The 23,370-nt window shown below is 47.9% G+C and overlaps 1 protein-coding gene across 1 annotated transcript in view; it reads right to left on the reverse strand.

The window, feature by feature from the left end:
• LOC310825963 (uncharacterized protein) overlaps positions 1-19,193 on the reverse strand; it is a 49,160-nt gene extending 29,967 nt beyond the window's left edge. Inside the window, exons 1-5 of the mRNA XM_083700253.1 lie at positions 19,076-19,193; positions 11,114-11,275; positions 10,059-10,186; positions 6,113-6,221; positions 1,222-1,338 (exon numbers count right to left, since the gene is read on the reverse strand). Coding sequence (XP_083556379.1) covers positions 1,222-1,338; positions 6,113-6,221; positions 10,059-10,186; positions 11,114-11,275; positions 19,076-19,130 — 571 coding nt within the window. The 5' untranslated portion in view covers positions 19,131-19,193. The remainder of the gene's footprint in view (positions 1-1,221; positions 1,339-6,112; positions 6,222-10,058; positions 10,187-11,113; positions 11,276-19,075) is intronic.
• Positions 19,194-23,370: the final 4,177 nt, after the last annotated feature.

The raw sequence follows: 23,370 nt of genomic DNA on the forward strand, positions 1-23,370 counted from the left end.
CACTGGGTAGAATAAAAATGTCCTGTGATTTACAGCTTTTGAGTTATGGGGGTGCGATGAAAATGTGAGGAGTGTTCTAGACATGCAGGATGCATCCTAGAAAGATGAAATAAACCGAGAAAAGACTACAGGCGATAGAATCTTTCAGCTGAAACACCTACTAAGCGAAGCACGTTTTACAAAATATTCCGACAATCTCAAACTCCGGGATTGTCAGAATTTATACCACCAAAAATTAATCCGTTTGAGTCGTGTGATTCAAATTGGGTCGACCAGACAGTTCAGCTTGATTTGTTTCACAGTAGATCTGTCCCTGACCGGGCGCTCTGCCTTCCATACTACAACTCCCAACAGCCACTAGCCGCCACTGGCAAGATCCCATCTGGGATAATGGGCGTGGTATATGAAAGTCTCAGGCTTTTCCTCACAGAAAAATCAGCTACATCGCATTAGGTTAGCCTGACTATTCCCAGCCACTAAGGCGAAAATTAGGCTGCTAGTTACGTTAGCTCTGGCTTTCTGGGGCAGATTTCCTTTTTTTAAAAAAACACCTATTTCATAAAATGTATGCACTTCTTGATAGCTATTTTTTAAAATTAAAAAAAATCCTCGAAGCGGTTTAGAAAAAGAATAAAATAATACAGTCATGCCTCGTGTTGCGTTAGGTTCATGTTGCGCCTTTTGGCTTGCGAACGCGGCAAACCCAGTGTATAATTCCGGATTTCGCCTTGCACACACACACACACAGAAGCGTTCTGTGCGCTTCGCACATGCGCAGAAGTGCTCAATTGCACTCTGCGCTTGCACAGAAGCGCCGCTCCAGTTGTGGACTTTCCGGGGTGCGAACGACACACCGGAACGGATCGTGTCCGCAACTGGAGGTACCACTGTACAATTATAGGCCAAAACGTTAAAATATTCAAACCGGTTAAAACAGACATCAACCTCCAACATATGTGCCTGCTTTGTATCAATTGACAGGTAGTTCCAAAGTCCAAACGCTACCACACTAAACGATCGAGTTCTTACAATCATGCCTGTCCTGAATCTTCCACTCATCCATTGCTTTTGCCTCTTCAGTCCCTCCCTCCTCCTCAAAACTGGATCTTGAACATGAGCGCAGCAGCAACTGCTTTTCGTACGCTCTGAGATTCCTGGGGTTGGACTAGATGACCCTGGGGTCCCAATTTTACGATTCTATGCTAAGGCCCCTGAACTCACCGTAGGGCACCCCCAGGATGGTGAGGAACATCAGGACGGAGACCAGGACGTAGAGCAAAGACAGCCACCATCCGAAACAGAGGAGGTAGAAAAGGTTTCCACATGTCAGCATAGAGCCTAGGTAGAAGATTCGCTTTTTAAAACACACAAAGTCTATCCCAGACTCGCATTTCCCACGTCCCCTTCCTTCAGACGCAGAGGACTTTGGAGGCTAAGGCCTCAAGGACGCGCAGGAGAGAGGAGGGGACCTTAACCAAAAAGTCTTTTTATCCAACTTAAATCTCTCTCGCTAGTCGTAAATGAGAAAACCGCTGGGAACGATAACCTTCCGCTGTTAACTTTCCCCTTGTTTTAATTTTACGATCTTCCTGACTCCACTCTAATAACTCTTGATAAGTTAGCGGTTTCTCTTTGGCAACCGCCTCTTTTCTACGAAAAGCTTCTTGTGGTGAAATCCAATCAGGTGTCTTTAGACATAATCGAGGTTCATATCTGTTCCAAATTCTTAATCAGATGGTTTTTGAAATTCACATCAGTTTTGACTTTACGGCCCCACAAATATCCACCCCATTCAAACCTTAAATCATGAGCTTCTAAGTTCTGGAGTCACCCCCTCCTTCTCAGTGTCACCCCCTCCTTCATCCACACCAAACCAGAAGCCACAAAATACAATTTCAGGTCAGGTAAACCCAACCCTCCCCTTTCCTTTGAATCCTGCAATGCTTTAATTTTGACTCTCAGTCATCCCCCCCGCCATAGAATTTTAGATAAATCTTTTTGTCATTGTTGAAACAGTGAATCATTAGCCGAAAAAGGAATTATTTGAAATGAAAACGTCATTCTAGGCAGAACATTCATCTTTATCCCTGAGATTCTACCCAACAATGATAATTTTAGCATCTCCCATCTTGACGTCTTTTTTGTTAATTTCGGCCCGTGTCTTAACATAGCTATTTTGAAACAACATACAATTCGTACTTGTCATAGTATTTTAATTCTTTTTGATTTGGAAACCCTGTTTTCTCCATCAAAACGTTCTGATCTTCTGTTGTCATATTCTTTGTTAATATTTCTGTTTTCTGGTCATTAATCTTAAAGCCTGCTAACATACCAAAATCACTTACTTTGTTCATAACAATCTCCACTCACTGCAGCAAATTTCCCAGAACTAATATCAGGTCATCAGCAAAGGCTCATAACTTTCTTTTTTCAATCTTTATTCCCATAATTCTCACATTTTGTCTAATGTCTCTAAGCAAGACTTCCAAGACCAGAATGAAAGCTAATGGGGTCAATGGACACTTTTGCTTTGTCCCCTTCTGTTATCTCACAGGGTTTTGTCAATTTCCCATTAACAAATATCTGGGCTGTCTGTGATTTGTAAATCATTTTTACCCATTTAATAAAGTTATCTCCAAAGTTCGTTTCTTGCAGTGCTTTAAACAAAAATACCCAATTCACCTTGTCAAAGGCTTTTTCTGCATCCAAAAAAATCAAAGCAGCTCGTTTCTTGTGGCAATTCAGATATATCTGAAGGAGCGTCTCCACTCCCATCGTCCAGCCCGGACACTGAGATCCAGCACCGAGGGCCTTCGGGCAGTTCCCTCCCTGCGTGAAGTGAGGTTACAGAGAACCAGGCAGAGGGCCTTCTCGGTAGTGGCACCCGCCCTGTGGAATGCCCTCCCACCAGATGTCAAGGAAATAAGCAGCTATCCTATCTTTAAAAGACATCTGAAGGCAGCCCTGTTCAGGGAAGTTTTTAATATTTAACGCTGTACTGTTTTTAACAGTTGATTGGAAGCCGCCCAATAATAATAATAATAATAATAATAATAATAATAATAATAATAATAATAATTCCAAAGCATCTAATATATTTCTGACATTATCTCTTAACTGTCTTTTAGGCAGGAATTCACAGTGATCATGATGAATTGAATCCTGCAAAATCTTTTTTAACCTTTCTGACAAAACTGATGTAAGTAACTTATAATCATTGTTCAGTAAGGAAATTGGTCGATGGTTTTTCACCAAAGTCAAGTCCTGAGCTTCTATAGGTATAAGTGTAATAATTATAATAATAATATAACAATAATTTATTATTTATATCCCGCCCATCTGGCTGGGCTTCCCCAGCCACTCTGGGCAGCTTCCAAAAATTATTAAAATACTGTAATACATCAAACATTAAAAGCTTCCCTAAATAGGGCTGCTTTCACATGTCTGCTAAAACTCTGGTAGTTGTTGTTCTCTTTGACATCTGGTGGGAGGGAGTTCCACAGGACGGGCGCTGCTACCGAGAAGGTTGCCCCACATAGAGAGCATTGCAGTAGTCCAAGCGGGAGATAACCAGAGCATACATCACTCTGGCGAGACAGTCTGCAGGCAGGTAGGATCTCATCCTGCGTACCAGGTGGAGGTGGGAGACAGCTGTCCTGGACACAGAATTGACCTGCGCCTCCATGGACAGCTGTGAGTCCAGAATGACGCTCAGGCTGCACACCTGGTCCCTCAGGGGCACAGTTGCCCCATTCAGGACCAAGGAATCCTCCACATCTGCCCGCCTCCTGTCCCCCAAAAACAGTACTTCTGTCTTGTCAGGATTCAACCTCAATCTGTTAGCCGCCATCCATCCTCCAACCGCCTCCAGACACTCACACAGGACCTTCACCGCCTTCACTCTTTCTGATTTAAAGAGAGGTAGAGCTGGGTATCATCTGCATATTGATGAACACCCGGCCCAAACCCCCTGATGATCTCTCCCAGCGGCTGCATGTTGGCCTCTCTCTATCTGGAATCTTACTGCTCTGTAAAATATTGTTCATTGTCCATTGAAAGGGTTGTAAAAGTACATCTTTAAAAGACTTAATGTAAGAAGCCAACAGTCCTTCTAGCCCAGTACCTTTCATTTCTTAGCTTTTTGATGGCATCACATAATTACAGGGTTGTTCATTATTTGTCTCTGAGAGTCTGAATCTTTGGTAAATCTCTGTAAGTATTCATCTGTGTGTGTGCTTTGTTTTGTTCTTTGAAAAAAGAGATTACTTGACCTATATACAACTTAGACTAATATTGGTGAAATACTTTTTCGTATTTGTCTTATCTGTTATTACAGCAATTGTAATTCTGTGGGCAGAATAGGGTCTTCAAGGCAACTCTCAGCACGAACAGTTCCCAGGGTTTTTGGGGGAAACCATGACTGTTTAAAGTTGTAGGATACTACTTTTAACTATATGATGTAGAATCATAGAACCATAGAGTTGGAAGAGACCACAAGGGCCATCGAGTCCAAGCCCCTGCCAAGCAGGAAACACCATCAGAGCACTCCTGACATATGGTTGTCAAGCCTCTGCTTAAAGACCTCCAAAGAAGGAGACTCCACCACACTCCTTGGCAGCAAATTCCACTGTCAAACAGCTCTTACTGTCCGGAAGTTCTTCCTAATGTTTAGGTGGAATCTTCTTTCTTGTAGTTTGGAACCATTGTTTCGTGTCCGCTTCTCTGGAGCAGCAGAAAACAACCTTTCTCCCTCCTCTATGTGACATCCTTTTCTATATTTGAACATGGCTATCATCTCACCCCTTAACCTCCTCTTCTCCAGGCTAAACATGCCCAGCTCCCTTAGCCGTTCCTCATAAGGCATCGTTTCCAGGCCTTTGACCATTTTGGTTGCCCTCCTCTGGACACGTTCCAGTTTGTCAGTGTAGGTAGAGACCTTTTTGGGTTGCTACAGGACAGTGGAATTTTCCAGTGCTGGCCCTCAAATAATTAAAACTCTCCAGATAACATTTGCCCGGTGCCTAACACATGTTTGAGGATTTCAACCAAGAACTAGGAAGAGCTTCCTAGCAGTTTGGTGGAAGAGGTTGCCTTGGAATGAGGTGGACTCTTCATCAGTCAAAGTTTTGAAGAAGGCTGGATGGCCAACCTATGAGGGAAGCTGTAGCCGTGGATTCTCTGCATTGGCAGAGGGGCAGAGTGGATGATCTTTGGACTCACAGCTGTCCATGGAGGAGCAGGTTGATTCTGTGTCCAGGGCAGCTGTCTACCAGCTCCATCTGGTACGCAGGATGAGACCCTCCCTGCCCGCAGACTGTCTCGCCAGAGTGGTGCATGCTCTGGTTATCTCCCGCTTGGACTACTGCAATGCGCTCTACGTGGGGCAACCTTTGAAGGTGACCCAGAAACTACAATTAATCCAGAATGCGGCAGCTAGACTGGTGACTGGGGGCGGCCACCAAAACCACATAACACCCATTCTGAAAGATCTTCATTGCTCCCAGTACGTTTCCAAGCACAATTCAAAGTGTTGTTGCTGACCTTGGAAGCCCTAAACGGTCTCGACCCAGTAGACCTGAAGGAGCGTCTCCACCCCCATCGTTCAGCCCAGACACTGAGGTCCAGCGCCGAGGGCCTTCTCGGTGGTGGCACCCGCCCTGTGGAACGCCCTCCCGTCAAATGTCAAAGGGAAAAACAACTACCAGACTTTTAGTAGACATTTTAAGGGAGCCCTGTTTAGGGAAGCTTTTAATATTTGATGAATTATTGTATTTTAATATTTTGCTGGAAGCCACCCAGAGTGGCTGGGGAAACCTAGCCAGATGAGCGGTGTATAAATATTATTGTTCTTGTTGTTGTACCTTCACAATTCTACTAGTATTTGAGATCTTTCAATAGAGTTTTATATGCACTTTTTCCACTTTTTTTTTTAATGGGGGCGTTTAATGGATAAAGTGGGGTAAAGGTTTCATCAAACAAGTCTGTCCTTCAGCAATATACGGGAGGTTTGGCCTCTTAAAAAATACAAGCCCGTCCTGATGTTTATGACCAGGTGATTGTTGGGCAAGAACAGCAGTAGGAAATTAACCGGGTATTTGTTTCTATTTTTTACCTGCAGGGCTTTTAATTATGTTCAGGTCAGAATACAGCTCCTTCACAATTTCCGAGCGGTCTTCCCAAGGCCTGGCTGTCACGTGGCTCTTCCATTTCTTAAAGCCAAACTGCAGGAGAGAGAAAGAGGTCGTCTGTTACAGGGGCATCTATTAAAGCTACTTAAAGCTCCTTTAGGGACGTGGGTGGCGCTGTGGGCCAAACCACTGAGCCTAGGACTTGCCGATCAGAAGGTCGGCGGTTCGAATCCACGCGACGGGGTGAGCTCCCATTGCTCGGTCCCTGCTCCTGCCAACCTAGAAGTTCAAAAGCATGTCAGAGTACAAGTAGATAAATAGGTACCGCTCCGGCGGGAAGGTAAACGGCGTTTCTGTGCGCTGCTCTAGTTCGCCAGAAGTGGCTTAGTCCTGCTGGTCACATGACCTGGAAGCTGTACGCCGGCTCCCTCGGCCATTAAAGCGAGATGAGCGCCGCAACCCCAGAGTCGTTCGCGACTGGACCTAATGGTCAGGGGTCCCTTTACCTTTTTAAGTTAGCGGAAAAGGGATGCGGGTGGCGCTGTCGTCTAAACCACTGAGCCTCTTGGGCTTGCCGATCAAAAGGTTGGCAGTTTGAATCCCCGCGACGGGGTGAGCTCCCGTTGCTCGGTCCCTGCTCCTGCCAACCTAGAAGTTCAAAAGCACGTCAAAGTGCAAGTAGATAAATAGGTACCGCTCTGGCGGGAAGGTAAACGGCATTTCCGTGCGCTGCTCTAGTTCGCCAGAAGTGCCTTAGTCCTGCTGGCCACATGACCCAAAAGCTGTACGCCGGCTCCCTCGGCCAATAAAGCGAGATGAGAGCCGCAATCCCAGAGTTGGTCACGACTGGACCTAATGGTCAGGGGTCCCTTTACCTTTACTTTTTAAAGCTATGTTGCATCACCAAGTCCTTTTTGGGAACCAAAGTTCTAGGACAGAGGTTCTAGGTTGTCAAACTACAATTTCTGGGACTCTTGAGCAGGGAAGTCATGGCTGTTTGAAAGTGATGTTCCCATGAATGTCTGCAGGAAGGCAAAGGAAGATACTGCCCCCCGGTTGATGAATCGTGATGTCGAGAACCCCGGCTTAATTTTTTTCAACTAAAGAGTTAAGTTTCTAGCATTTGTAGAACCCAAGATATGAGGCAAGTGAGGGAAACTAACATGCTCACTCCACCCCCGCAAACCCATTTATTTATTTATAAAAAATATTTATGTACCACCGTATCAGAGAAATATATCACCGTTGTTTACAACAGCGTAAAAGATTAAAAGCAAGTTAAAAGCAAAAGCAAACAGCAGTAAGATGACTGTGGTGTGTGCACTCTTAATTGCCTATGTAGGCCTTGAGAAACAGAAAAGGTTTCAGCGGGCGTTTAAAAGTTGGCACAGACGGCGTCTGCTGAATCTCCAGTGGCAGAAAGTTCCACAGGACCGAGCCAGTGACACCAAAGGCTCGGGTTGTTGTTGCTGTTGTCAAACGAGCCTCACCAATGTAGGGGAATAACCCAAGACACTCCTGCAGATAATATAAGGGTTCTGGCAGTCCCTGAATGAATACATGAACCTTGAATCCAGCTGGGTAGCAGATGGTCAGTCAATGCAGCTGTTTTAACAATCGTGTCAGCTGTTCTCAACCAGAAGCTCCTGTCAGCAATGTGGACGCAGCATTCTGCGCTCGCTGGAGCGTCTGAACCAGACCCAAGGGCAGCCCCGCATAGAGTGCATTGCAGTAATCCAGCCTCAAAGTTACCAGGTGCATAAGGTGGTTCTCCACTGCTGACCTACAGAATCCAAAACCTCAATTATCTGGGTCTCTAGTCCCCCTCAGCTTTCGCCTTTCTTAAATTGCACCCTATTATTCTCAATGTACTCAAACTGGACCCTGGACCACTCAGCAGACTTGGGTGGGGCCTACAGGAAAGAACAGAAAATCAAAAACCTACCCCGCTGCGCAGAAAAGTTGAGGTCATTTTAGTCCGTGTTTGTCTAGCAGCTCCATGTGGTAAGTAGGCTGAGACCCCACCTGTCTCGCCAGAGTGGTGCATGTTCTGGTTATCTCCTGCTTGGACCACTGCAATGTGCTCTTTGTGGGGCTACCTTTGAAGGTGACCTAGAAACTACAACTAATCCAATATGCAGCAGCTAGACTGGTGACTGGGAGTGGCAGCCGAGACCATATAACACTGGTCCCGAAAGACCTACATTGGCTCCCAGTACGTTTCCGAGCACAATTCAAAGTGTTGGTGCTGACCTCTAAAGCCCTAAATGGCCTCAGCCCAGTATACCTGAAGGAGTGTCTCCACCCGCATTGTTCTGCCTCGACACTGAGGTCCAGCTCCGAGGGCCTTCTGGCAGTTCCCTCCCTGCGAGAAGTGAGGTTACAGGAAACCAGGCAGAGGGCCTTCTTGGTGATGGCACCCGCCCTGTGGAACGCCGTCCCACCAGATGTCAAGGAAATAAACAACTGCAGTCATACCTCGGGTTGAATGTGCTTCAGGTTGAGCGTTTTCAAGTTATGCTCTGCAGCAACCCGGACGTAACGGAGTGCGTTGCTTCCGGGTTTTGCTGCTTGAGCATGCGCAGATGCTCAAAATGACGTCACGCGCATGCATGGAAGCTGCAAAACACGACCCGCAGACGCGTCTTACATTCTATTCAGGATGCGAATGGGGCTCTGGAACGGATCCCGTTCGCATCCCGAGGTACCACTGTATCTGACTTTTAGCAGACATCTGAAGGCAGCCCTGTATCAAGAAGTTTTTAATGTCTGAAGTTTTATCATTTTTTATATGTGCTGTAAGCTGCCCAGAGTGGCTGGGGAAACCCAGCCAGATGGGCAGGGCTATAAATATTATTATTATTATTATTATTATTATTATTATTATTATTAGTTGCCATTTCCCCTCTGCTTGATCTTTTTGCAAACCACTTTGAGGATTGCCCTTGCTGTTGCTGTTTGCAACCAAGCGGTGTATATATTTTGAGAAATAATTGAATAAGAAGAGTTAGTAGGATCGGACAGCAATGATGGCAGCAAGGGAGGCGGGGGGGGGAATGCCACCGCCGCCCCCCCGCCACCTTCTCCTCTTTTTGTGCAGCCCCTCCCCATGCAAGCTGAAGGCAACATAGGGAGAAAAAGGAGGCTAGGGGGGGGGGCAGCAGCAGTGTGGTTCTGCCGCCTGAGGCAACTGCCACACCGCACCTCGTGGTTGTGCCGGCTCTACGATACGATAATCTTTATTGTCATTGTCCCATACAGAACAACGAAATTGAAAAATCTACCTAAGACATTCAAAACCCAACTAGCCTGCTATCCCAGCTATCCCAGCCTGGTTAGCCCCCTAAGAAACTCTGATACCCCATAATTAAATACAATAGACTCCCATAGAGACTACCTTACACTGTGTTTAAAACCAAAATCGCATTTGGATAGAAACTGTTTCTTAAGCGGCTAGTCCTAGTCTTGATAACCCTGGACCTTCTTCCAGAAGGCAGAAGCTGAATGAGATCATTTCCGGGGTGCGCACTATCCTGTGCTATCTCTGCCGCTTTCTTATGACACCTGGAAGCATAGATTTGATCCAAGGTGGGAAGAGGGCACCCAATTATTCTCTCTGCAGTCTTTGCAACCCTGGACAGCATTGTTTTTCCCCTGACCGTGTAGCTCCCAAACGACACACACAGACCCTAAGTTAATACACTCTCCCCAGTACAATGGTAAAATGCCATCAACAGGTCCTTTAAGAGATTGTTTTCCTGGAGGATTCTCAGAAAATATGCTGTGCTCTCTTCACCAGGTCTTTGCTGTTTTCTCCTCAGGTTAGGGCATCTCTCAACTCCATTCCCAGGAATCGAAAAGGGCACACTGGGCTCCATTCCTCTCTGCCCTTTGCCATCGCCCGCCCTCCTCTCCCTGCCAGGAACACACCTTGTAATTGTTGGAGAGCTTGTGAGCCTCGACCTCATTCTCTGCGGTGAGGGTGGTCTTGACCAGGCAGCCATCGCATGTCGGGACTTCCTCAGAGTGGTGGGGGCAGCAGGAAGGGTTTGAAAACACTAGATAAATAAATTATTATTATTATTATTATTATTATTATGGAGGGAGGAAGGAAGTGGGCAGAGGCATAGACACACATCAGGGGTATTGTTATGTACTGAGTTGAATAGGATCCAGAATGCAGCAGTCTGATTGGTCCTAGAACAATGGGATCCAGAATGCAGCAGTCTGATTGGTCCCAGAACGATGGGATCCAGAATGCAGCAGTCTGATTGGTCCCAGAACAATAGGATTCAGAATGCAGCAGTCTGATTGGTCCTAGAACAACAGGATCCAGAATGCAGCAGCCTGGTTGGTCCTAGAACAACAAGATCCAGAATGCAGCAGTCTGATTGGTCCTAGAACAATAGGATCCAGAATGCAGCAGTCTGATTGGTCCGCAGTAGCCACCCAATCCAACTCCAAGTGGAAGTGAATCCACAACCTGATTGGCCTACGGAAGAATCCCGGAATTAGCCGATCACGTGGGGCCCATTGTGTAAATAATGTATATAAAGCAGACATTTCGGGGAAACTTCCATTCCTCACTACGATGAGCTGAATAAAGAGCATGAAATCCACAACAGAGCCCAGGGCTTGCCGATCAGAAGGTTGGCGGTTCGAATCCCTGCGACGGGGTGAGCTCCCGTTGCTCGGTCCCTGCTCCTGCCAACCTAGCAATTCGAAAGCACGTCAAAGCGCAAGTAGATAAATAGGTACCACTCTGGTGGGAAGGTAAACGGCATTTCCGTGCGCTGCTCTGGTTTGCCAGAAGCGGCTTAGTCCTGCTGGCCACATGACCCGGAAGCTGTACGCCAGCTTCCTCGGCCAAGAAAGCGAGATGAGCGCCGCAACCCCAAAGTCGGCCACGACTGGACCTAATGGTCAGGGGTCCCTTTACCTTTACCTTTTACAATGGAAGCTCCCCCTTTCCCCCCATACCTTACCTGGCAGTATCCTGGGCGTGAGGATGCCATGCATGAGTTGGTGGGATCCCGAATGGAGGTCCCCCATGTCCCCATGGGTGTTGTTGACGGCAGCGCAGTGCCGGTCGCAGAGAGACCCCCTCCGATGTGGGTCAGCCTTGGGCTCCAGTTCTTTGGGGAAGTCTGGAAGGGGAGACAGAACGGCTGTCAGATAAATGCTGGAAGTTACCGTAATTTTCCATCTATAAGACGCCCCCATGTATAAGATGCCTCCTATTTTGGGGGGACTCTGGTTTAAGAAAATGGGGGGGATATGACCTCCATGTATAAGACGCCCCCACATTTTGGACATTGTTTTTAAGGGGGGAAACCTAGTCTTATACACGGAAAAATACGATATGATACGATAATCTTTATTGTCATTGAGACTATGATGGAAAGAAAAGAAGTGGGTGATTTGAACTTGTTAATTATATTAGGAAATGAATATTGGAAAATTGCTAAACTGAGATTTAATGAAAATCTGTGAGTAAGGATTTGAGGAAGTCACTTAACAATGGAAATCAGCTTGGAATTTGATTGGAAGAAATTTTCTATGTTTGTTTGATTTTTTATATGTTTTGTTTTTATGTTACGTTGTAGTTGTTAAAAATTTGGAAATTAATTTTAAAAAATTGGGAAAAAAGAGATAATCTTTATTGTCATTGTCCCATACAGAACAACGAAACTGAAAAAAATATATTGAAGACCTTCAAAACCAACAAGCCTGCTACCCCAGCTATCCCAACCTGGTTAGCCCCCTAAAAACTCTGATACCCCTTTTTAAAAATACAGTGGTACCTCGGGTTAAGTACTTCATTCGTTCCGGAGGTCCGTTCTTAACCTGAAACTGTTCTTAACCTGAAGTACCACTTTAGCTAATGGGGCCTCCTGCTGCCGCTGCACCGCCGGAGCACGATTTCTGTTCTCATCCTGAAGCAAAGTTCTTAACCTGAAGCACTATTTCTGGGTTAGCAGAGTCTGTAACCTGAAGCGTATGTAACCCGAGGTACCACTGTACAATATACTCCCATAGAGACTCCTTACATTGCGTTTAAAACCAAAATCGCATTTGGAGAGAAACTATTTCTCAGGTGGCTAGTCCTAGTCTTTAGAACCCTGTGCCGGTAAGTCAGCCAGCCTCGAAAGTGGTCCACTACTCTTGGGGGGGGGGGCGGAATTAAAAATCTGCTAATATGGTGAGCCCCTAGGAATTTGACACCACTCTGCTATGTACAGAACATTCCTCAGGCTGTTTCCAAAGAGATCAGAATAGCTCCACAGATGTTTCTCTGCACTGCTGTGTGTACACAATAACAGAGAACTTTGGGAAATTGCAGTTTCCCAGGTTGCAACGAAGGACTGGCCCTGTCCTTTAAAAAGATACCTTTCGGACGTTAGATATACAGTGGTACCTTGGTTCTCAAACTTAATCCATTCCGGAAGTCGGTTCCAAAACCAAAGCGTTCCAAAACCAAGGTGTGCTTTCCCATGGAAAGCAATGCAAAACGGATTAATCCGTTCCAGACTTTTAAAAACAAACCCCTAAAACAGCAATTTAACACAAATTTTGCTATCTAACGAGACCACTGATCCATAAAATGAAAGCAATAAACAATGTACTGCAGTCACACAATCAATCAGGAGCTGAACTGGGTTCCACACTGTCACAAAATCCAACCCAAAATAGCTGCAAAAACAAAAACCTTGAAAGCAAAAATGCCTTTTAGGGTTTTCAAGGTCAGCACCAACACTTTGAATTGTGCTTGGAAACGTACTGGGAGTCAATGTAGAGCTTTCAAGACCGGTGTTTTATGGTCTTGGCGGCCGCTCCTAGTCCCCAGTCTAGCTGCCCCATTCTGGCTTAATTGTAGTTTCTGGGTCGCCTTCAAAGGTAGCCCCACATAGAGCGCATTGCAGTAGTCCAAGCAGGAGATAACTAGAGCAGGCACCACTCTGATGAGACAGTCTGCGGGCAGGGAGGGTCTCATCCTGCGTACCAGATGGAGCTGGTAGACAGCTGCCCTGGACACAGAACTGACCTGCGCCTCCATGGACAGCTGTGAGTCCAAAATGACTCCCAGGCTGCGCACCTGGTCCTTCAGGGGCACAGTTGCCCCATTCAGGACCAGGGAGTTGTAAGGCTTGTAGCCGTGAAATCACAGCCCCACAGAAAGCCGACAGACTTGCCACCTGACACCAAGGGACCGGCGCAAGCATCAGATGATGGCGAGGAGAATTATGCGCAGGCCGTAGGGTGTGGGGCTCACATGATGCGCACCAAGGCAATCAATTAGACACCACTGAGAGATTAAGGGCAGCTTAACCGTCTCAGAGCCTTAAGACGTCTTGGGATGAACATCAACAAAGGAAGGAGGGAGAAGAGAGGGAATCATCACCACCCCACAGGGAAACCAAGGGACGCAATGTGTTAGCTCAGGGATCAGCAAACATTTTCAGCAGGGGGCCGGTCCATTGTCCCTCAGACCTTGTGGGGGGCCGGACTCTAATTTTGGGGTGGAAATGAACCAATTCCTATGCCCCACAAATAACCCAGAGATGCATTTGAAATAAAAGGACACATTCTACTCGTGTAAAAACACGCTGATTCCCCGACTGTCCGCAAGCTGGATTTAGAAGGCCTTAGTTTGCCTACCTAGACAGCATCTTTAAAAGCAAAGACATCACCTTGCCGACAAAGGTCCGTACAGTTCAAGCTCTGGTTTTCCCAGTAGTGATGTATGGAAGTGAGAGCTGGACCATCAAGAAGGCTGATCGCCGAAGAATGGATGCTTTTGAATTCTGGTGCTGGAGGAGACTCTTGAGAGTCCCATGGACTGCAAGAAGATCTAACCTCTCCATTCTTAAGGAAATCAGCCCTGAGTGCTCACTGGAAGGACAGATCCTGAAGCTGAGGCTCCAATACTTTGGCCACCTCATGAGAAGAGAAGACTCCCTGGAAAAGACCCTGATGTTGAGAAAGATGGAGGGCACAAGGAGAAGGGGACGACAGAGGACGAGATGGTGGGACAGTGTTCTCAAAGCGGCCAGCATGAGTTTGACCAAACTGCGGGAGGCAGTGGAAGACAGGAGTGCCTGGTCAGCTCTGGTCCAGGGGGTCACGAAGAGTCGGACACAACTAAACGACTAAACAACAACAAGTTAGCCTACCCATGCATTAGCTCCCTGCCCCGAAGCCTGGAGCAGCAACTATCCCACATGGCACCCTCCAGAAGTTGTTGCACTACAGCTCACACCATCCCTGGCCATCGGCTGCGTGAAACGAGGATGCTGGGAGCAACCTGGAAGGCCTTGTCCCTGGTCTGCAGCAGTGGTGGGGCTCGCTCCTGAGCCAGAGTGTGTGCCCCACATGCGGATGGCCCCAGCTTCAATCCCCAGGTGGGTCTGGGACTTTCACTAGGAGTTAGGTAAAGATAAAGGGACGCTACTCTGGTAGATGCAAAACAATTTCTCGTTGGAGACGTCTGTGAACAACAAGCTCAGATTTTGCCTTGATTAACAGAGTTATTTGGCTGATGACAAGTGGTAAAAGGTAAAGGGACCCCTGACCATTAGGTCCAGTCGTGGCTGACTCTGGGGTTGTGGCGCTCAGCTCGCTTTACTGGCCGAGGGAGCCGGCGTACAGTTACGGGTCATGTGGCCAGCAGGACTAAGCCGCTTCTGGAGAACCAGAGCAGTGCACGGAAACGCCGTTGACCTTCCTGCCAGAGCGGTACCTATTTATCTACTTACGCTGGTGTGCTTTCGAACTGCTAGGTTGGCAGGAGCAGGGACCGAGCGACGGGAGCTCATCCTGTCGCAGGAATTCAAACCGCCGACATTCTGATCGGCAAGCCCTAGGCTCTGTGGTTTAACCCACAGCGCCACCCACGTCCCTTTTTCACTAGGAATAGGTGCATTGAAATGAATGAACACGACTAAGGCCCCCATCTGAACCATACATTGAAAGAATCACCCCATCACTGCCATGGCTTCCCCCAAGGAATCCTGGGAGCTGTAGTTTGTTAAAAAGCTGCCGAGTGTTACCACGAGACCCCTACTCCCTTCACAGAACTACAATTCCCAGAGCGCCCTGGGAAGAGGGATTGGTTGTTAAAGCACTCTGGAAAGCTCAGCTCTGCTAAGAGGGAGAAAATGGGTTCTCCTAACCACTCTTAGAAAACTACCGTTCCCAGAATGCTTGCGGGGAGAGGCATGGCTCTTTAAAGTGGTAAGATGCTGTTTCAATGCACGACATAGATCAGGCATAGGCAAACTCGGCCCTCCAGATGTTTTGGGACTACAACTCCCATCGTCCCTAGCTAACAGGACCAGTGGTCAGGGATGATGGGAGTTGTAGTCCCAAAACATCTGGAGGGCGGAGTTTGCCTATGCCGGACATAGATGGTGCCATTGGCTTTAGCACCCCCTACTGTCAGCCTCCGAGTTTTCTGCCCAATGAGTTGTAGTTTCAGCTGAAATGGGTGGGAATTCGCTTCCCCCGCAAGGTGAGGGTTTGAAGCAGAGACGTGCAGAGCCCCATGCAATCACAACGCAAACACGATCTTATCCACCAAGGCCGTGAAAGAGGCCCTGTTGGTGACCCAGAATTTTCTTTTTAAGGAGGTGCAGGAGGAGACAAGACAATGGAAGAATTTAGGGTCAAAGGCTATCAAGATAAAACCTGATTTTATCTGGCAACTCTGGAAGATGGGGAAAAAACGAGTGCTTTTGGCTCCAAGAACTTGGGCGCTGTTGTGAAGCAATGAATGCAACTTCTCCCTTAATTCTCTGTGGCGCCTGGCTTCTAGAAGCGGGATACAGAATCACAGAATGGTAGACGGGGCCACGAGGGTCATCTAGCCCAACCCCCACGATGCAGGAATCTTTCGCCCAATGTGGGATTCAAACCCACGACCTGCAAGTTAAGAGTCTCGTGCTCTGTCGACAGAGCTAAACCTCATGGATGCTCTGTTTTAAATAAGAACAGAAGAAGAATCCTACAAGCTGGATCAGGCCTGTCTAGGCCAGCATCCTGTTCTCACAGCGGCCAACCAGATGCCTCAAAGGGCAGGATCTGACCGCAACAGCTCGCTTTCCCCACTAGGAATTCCCAGCAAATAGTATTTTTCAGAGCCGTACCGCCTGTGGCCAGTAGCCACAGAGACAGCGTTATCCTCCATCCATTTATCTCGCCCTCTTTGAAATGCCAAGGTCCGCTAATCCCCAAGAATTCAGGGCGATTGGCTGGATCAATGGGCAGCAGGGTGATCTCATCTTTCCAGCATTTCAAATCTGAAATCTTAATTACCCTTCAATCCTCCGTCCCCCACCATGGACAGGTGGGGGACTTTGTACAAAATGCCTTAAGACAGGGGGTCAGCAAACTTTTTCAGCAGGGGGCCGGTCCACTGTCCCTCAGACCTTGTAGGGAGCCGGACTATATTTTGGGGAAAAAATAATGAATGAATTCCTATGCACCACAAATAACCTAGAGATGCATTTTAAAGAGAAGGACACAGTTCTACTCATGTAAAAACACCAGGCAGGCCCCACAAATAACCCAGAGATGCATTTGAAATAAAGGACACATTCTGTTCATGCAAAAACACACTGATTCCCGGACCGTCCGCGGCCCGGATTTAGAAGGCAATTGGGCCGCATCCGGCCCCCGGGCCTTAGTTTGCGAATCCATCCCTTAAGACAGGCTTCCTCAACCTCAGCCCTCCAAATGTTTTTGGCCTGCAATTCCCATGATCCCTAGCTAGCAGCACCAGTGGTCAGGAAAAAGCCAATGCAATTCTGGGCTGCATCAATAGGAGTATAGCATCCATATCAAGGGAAGTAATAGTGCCACTGTATTCTGCTCTGGTCAAACCTCACCTGGAGTACTGTGTCCAGTTCTGGGCACCACAGTTCAAGAAGGACACTGACAAACTGGAACGTGTCCAGAGGAGGGCAACCAAAATGGTCAAAGGCCTGGAAACGATGCCTTATGAGGAACGGCTAAGGGAGCTGGGCATGTTTAGCCTGGAGAAGAGGAGGTTAAGGGGTGAGATGATAGCCATGTTCAAATATAGAAAAGGATGTCACATAGAGGAGGGAGAAAGGTTGTTTTCTGCTGCTCCAGAGAAGCGGACACGGAGCAATGGTTCCAAACTACAAGAAAGAAGATTCCACCTAAACATTAGGAAGAACTTCCTGACAGTAAGAGCTGTTTGACAGTGGAATTTGCTGCCAAGGAGTGTGGTGGAGTCTCCTTCTTTGGAGGTCTTTAAGCAGAGGCTTGACAACCATATGTCAGGAGTGCTCTGATGGTGTTTCCTGCTTGGCAGGGGCTTGGACTCAATGGCCCTTGGGGTCTCTTCCAACTCTATGATTCTATGATTCTAGGAATGATGGGAACTGTAGTCTCAAAACATCTGGAGGGCCGAGGTTGAGGAAGCCTAATTTAAGAGGACCCTCGCTCTCCAGCGAGACCCAGAGATGAGCATCGTTTGACACTTGCATGCCCCATTTTAAGATGGGATAAAGGCAGGGCCGGATTTCGGTTTGATGAGGTCCTCAGCTCCAAAAGGCAGTGTGAAGTCTTGCTTCCCAGCTGAGGGGTCCCCGCCCCCTCCTGCTTGCACGCAAGTAGGAATGGGATTGGGGCTGCTCCGATGGGAAGGGAGGCATCGCGCTGCCCGAGCCTCGCCACCATTCTCAGCCCTCCTTCTCCGCTTTCCATGCCTGACCCACTGCGCACTGCTTCCCCACCACCACTGCCGAAAAACCCACAACTCAGGGGCTGCCCAGGCTCATGGAGAAAGGAGACAGAAGCCTCGGAGGAAGGGGGAATGTGGTGGTTGAGGTCAAGGCGATGGCCACCCCTCTGCCACTGCCATCGCTGCAGCATCAACGTCCCAAACTATCTATCTATCTATCTATCTATCTATCTATCTATCTATCTATCTAAGTGTCCCCGGATTCATAGAAAAAAATCTGGTAACCTTACAAGGGTCATTCAGTAAGGGTCAACCGCCAAGGAAGGAGAGTCCACAATCTCCAGAGGGAGTCCGTTCTAGCTTTACGGTGCAAATTTATTTTAAAAGCTGCATTTAGAATTATTACACTACTCTCTTCCAAACTTAAAAATGGAAAGCGTATTGCTGGTGGTTAACAACAGAGGTTTAAAGACTGCCTCAAGGCAAATCTAAAAAAATGTAGTATAAACACTAACAACTGGAAAACACTGGCCTGCGAGCGCTCCAGTTGGAGAACAGCCTTTGCCAAAGGTATCATGGGCTTTGAAGACACTCGAACTCAGGACGCAAGGGGGAAATGTGCTAAGAGGAAGGGACGCTTGGCAAATCCACACTGGGATCAACTCCTGCCTGGAAACCAATGTTCCTACCGTGGAAGGACGTGTGGATCCAGAATTGGCCTCCTTAGTCACTTACGGACTCATTGTTAAAACCGTGTTTATGGAAGACAATCTTACTCGGCTACGAGTGATCGCCAAAGAAGAAGATGACTTTAAAAATATTTTTATACCACCTTTAAAGCTATACACCTTCTCAAGGTGCTTTACGAAACCTAAAACAGCAACATAGACTTATACATGTGCCCAATATTAATCTCAGGGTTGTGGGTTCGAACCTGACTTTGGGCAAAAGATTCCTGAGTCACAGGGGGTTGGACTAGATGACCCTCGGGGTCCCTTCCAATTCTATATTATCTGCAGCTCTGCTACTCGAGGGCCATCGCTCCAGCAGTGTGCAAGCTCTGGCTCTCCAAACAGACCTCTCCAAAAAATCCCCATGAAAATCTGGAGAGCTATGCGTAATAAAGGATAACTATTTAAAAAATCTGGAGAGCTGTTTCTCCTCCTCCTCTAGGGGAGATGCTCCTGCCCGGCCCCTACTTCGCCCCCTTCCCCACGGAAGATAAGCGACCCCTCACCGCAGTTGTCGTGCGTGTGCCTCCGCCTGCGCGCGTGATCCGCGTCCGCCGACATCGCCGCGCAAACTGGCTCCGGGTTCGCCACCGCCTCCAGCGCTGCGCTCCGGCGCGCAACTGACCGCGGGCGCCTCTCCAAGCTCCGCTTCCCCGGGCGAGTCCAGCACGTGCCGGGGGTGGGTCTGGGTCCAGCCCCAAGGAGGAGGTGGGGCTGGGGGTCGGGGGGTCGGGAGGGGCAGCAAAGCAGGAAGGCAGGCAAGCGGCGCGGTGGGGCAGCGAGCGCCGCCTCTCCTTTCTCTCGCTGCGCAAAGCGTGCGCTCTCCTCGGCGCGCGCTTGGCTTTTTAAAGGCGCCAGTCCTCAGGTCGGCAATTACGCGCGGGAGCGAGCTCCGCGGCCGCGACCTGGCCGAAGGGGCCGCGAAGCTTCCCTGGGAGGAGGGAGCGCGGTGGGTTGCGCGCGCAAAGGGACCCGTGTACGAGGAACGTGTGAATGGGGCCAAGCGCAGCAGGCGTGCCTATGTGGGTGCTTTTAGGGCGCAGTTGTTTGGGAGTGATGGTCACTCTGAAAGGTCCCCAAAATTTAACATTTTTACACGTAACACTGTATTTTAATGTTGGGGAAACCGAGCCAGATAGGCGGGGCACAAATAAATAATAATAATAATAATAATAATAATAATAATAATAATTTGCAATGTTTTGAGCTCCCGTTGCTCAGTCCCTGCTCCTGCCAACCTAGCCTTTCGAAAGCATGTCAAAGTGCAAGTAGATAAATAGGTACCACTCTGGCGGGAAGGTAAATGGCGTTTCCGTGCGCTGCTCTGGTTCGCCAGAAGCAGCTTAGTCCTGCTGGCCACATGACCCGGAAGCTGTACGCCGGCTCCCTCGGCCAGTAAAGCGATATGAGCGCCGCAACCCCAGAGTTGGCCACAACCGGACCTAATGGGCAGGGGTCCCTTTAACTTTTTAAGGAATGGCAGCATTCTGCATGGCATTAAATAGCAACAATGGCACAAACAAGGTTTCCTTCCTGTAGGGGTGTGCAGATTTCAGGCTTACAGGATCTACTTTTGGGCATTTATTTTACTAGCTCCCCAATATTCCCCAACTATTGTTGTTGTTGTTTAGTCGTGTCTGACTCTTGGTGACCCCCTGGACCAGAGCACGCCAGGCACTCCTGTCTTCCACTGCCTCCCGCAGTTTGGTCAAACTCATGCTGGTAGCTTCGAGAACACTGTCCAACCATCTTGTCCTCTGTCGTCCCCTTCTCCTTGTGCCCTCCATCTTTCCCAACATCTCCAACTATAGTAAAGGTAAAGGGACCCCTGACCATTAGGGTCCAGTCGTGGCCGACTCTGGGGTTGTGGCGCTCATCTCGCTTTACTGGCCGAGGGTGCCAGCGTACAGCTTCCGGGTCATGTGGCCAGCATGACTAAGCCACTTCTGGCGAACCAGAGCAGCGCATGGAAACACCATTTACCTTCCCACTGGAGTGGTACCTATTTATTTACTTGCACTTTGACTCGGTTTTGAACTGCTAGGTGGGCAGGAGCAGGGACCGAGCAATGGGAGCTCACCCCGTTGCGGGGATTCGAACCGCCGACCTTCTGATCAGCAAATCCTACACTCTGTGGTTTAACCCACATTGCCACTCGCATATATAGCCAGGTGCAAAAAAGTGCCCCAGGTAGAACTACAAGCAGATCCCAGAGATCTATAAGCAGATCCCAAACTGCTCCTTCTGCAGCGGATACGATCTTTGGCAGCAATCCCGTTTAACTTAATGGGACTTACTTTTGAGTAGACATGCTTGGTATCCTGCTGCTTCCAAGCCTGTTTCAATTCCAAGGGTGCTCTGACATTTATATTTTCTTTCTTATTCTCCAACCCCCGCTGTGATATATAATAGGGGTTCCGCTCCATTTCGTAACAGATGAATTTTGTTTTGTTTTTTGTTCACCAGAAATGATCTTGTCAGTGCTGTGGTTATTTTATTGTTTACTTCTGCAATAGTTCAATTCAAGCTGCAATAGTTAACTCTCAAGAACTAGGCCTCGGCTAGGTTTGTAGCAAAGAGATAATTCTGAACTGATTAGCCAGTCGTGCAAATCCAATTGACGGCGAATGATTTATTGAATCTGATTAGGTCTGGCAAGATATGCTGTACTGGATAAGGGAACCAGCTATTTATGTTCTCGCTTTATACTTCGACTGTTGGTGGGGCTTTATAGTTCTATGTAGCAATGATGTCAGGATAGCAAGCCGGAGCGTTCTGCTGCTAACACGAAAGTCACAGTTCTTCCACAAAGGGAGACTCCAGCATGCAATCAAGTGTATCAGCAAGTCTGATGCTATATCCATTTAGGACTCCCTCTCTCCAGACTGCGATTTTCTCTCCTGCTATAGGCGCAGTTAGGGCTGCAAAGCTAGGAAGGTTGCATTTTGTTGTTGTTGTTGTTGTTTAGTCGTTTAGTCATGTCCGATTCTTCATGACCCCCTGGACAAGAGCATGCCAGGCCCTCCTGTCTTCCACTGCCTCCCGCAGTTTGGTCAAACTCATGCTGGTAGCTTCGAGAACACTGTCCCACCATCTCGTCCTCTGTCGTCCCCTTCTCCTTGTGCCCTCCATCTTTCCCAACATCAGGGTCTTTTCCAGGGAGTCTTCTCTTCTCATGAGGTGGCCAAAGTCTTGGAGCCTCAGCTTCAGCATCTGTCCTTCCAGTGAGCACTCAGGGCTGATTTCCTTCAGAATGGAGAGGTTGGATCTTCTTGCAGTCCATGGGACTCTCCAGAGTCTCCTCCAGCACCATAACTCAAAAGCATCCATTCTTCGGCAATCAGCCTTCTTTATGGTCCAGCTCTCACTTCCATACATCACTACTGGGAAAACCATAGCTTTAACTAGACGGACCTTTGTCAGCAAGGTGATGTCTCTGCATTTTAAGATGCTGTCTAGGTTTGTCATTGCTTTTCTCCCAAGAAGCAGGCATCTTTTAATTTCGTGGCAGTGATCATGGAGCCAAGAAAGTAAAATCTCTCATTGCCTCCATTTCTTCCCCTTCTATTTGCCAGGAGGTGATGGGACCAGTGGCCATGATCTTCGTTTTTTTGATGTTGAGCTTCAAACCATATTTTGCGATCTCCTCTTTCACCCTCATTAAAAGGTTATTTAATTCCTCCTCACTTTCTGCCATCCAGGTTGTGTCATCTGCATATCTGAGGTTGTTGACATTTCTTCTGGCAATCTTAATTCCGGCTAGGGATTCATCCAAGCCAGCCTTTTGCATGATGTATTCAAGGTTGCATTTACCACCCAGTTATTCTCAATGGTCACAACTGACCTGGCATTGTCACAGGCTGCTCCTCACCCATTTCATACCGCTGTCCACCATGCGGGTTTTTTTATTAAAAAAGTATGTATATGTTATGGGATTAAGGGGGCTACTCGTGCGTAAGCGTTTAAGCCCTCCAGGCTCTGCAAATCAGTTTCTAAACTCTCCCAGTCCACGGAGCCATGGGTGCATGGCTACCTCAATCGCTGGCAGAATCCGTCAGTGGGCGCTTCCGGAATTTACGCCAACATAAGAGTTCCTTAGTGGAAACTCTCCGTCTGGATTCTCTGCGTGACAGTTTCCTGCGCGGAGTAGGCGTCCCCAGCAGAGGTCCTGAGCCCTCCCCGCTGTTCTCACTGGAAGCATCTTGGAGCCATCCCTCCGCCTGAGTTTCTGCAGGAACTCTCCCTCTCCCCCTGCTGGTTCCTTCCTCAGCATCTGAGGGTCTCTTAGCCTCCTTGAGCCCTTCCACCACCTGACTCTCCGATGGCAGTTCCCTGACAGTATATCTGCGCTTCTGGGATAACATTTTGTGCAGCTGATGAAATGTGGACTAATCAGCTAAAGCTTATCTCCTTTTAAATCCGTTAAGTCTCTACAAGGCTCTCTTTTATACTTGCTACAGAGACACCCGGAGTCCCTGCAAGCGTTGCAAGAAAATTTTCCGGTGTGAACATGCTTCTCCTCGCTAATGCTAAACTTCAAAATGGGGAGTGATGTTTCAGCTGGGTTTTTAGTAGGGTATTGTGTGTTGTTTTATACTGAAACTATGATGACCCCTTTGGCTGAAGCTAGAACTGTGGGCAAAATCCATGTTATCAAGTCACCCCACACCTCCATAGGGCTGGGGCACATTTCGGTTTTTGGGAACACACAATACGAGAGTTCAAAAACCACAGCAGAGTAGTATTTTTTTTTATTAGGGCTGGCTGAGGTGCCAGAAAATAGCAAGCAAGCTTTCAAGTT

This window comes from Podarcis gaigeae (genome assembly GCF_964106915.1).
Source record: "Podarcis gaigeae genome assembly, chromosome: 10".
Taxonomy (NCBI): Eukaryota; Metazoa; Chordata; class Lepidosauria; order Squamata; family Lacertidae; genus Podarcis; species Podarcis gaigeae.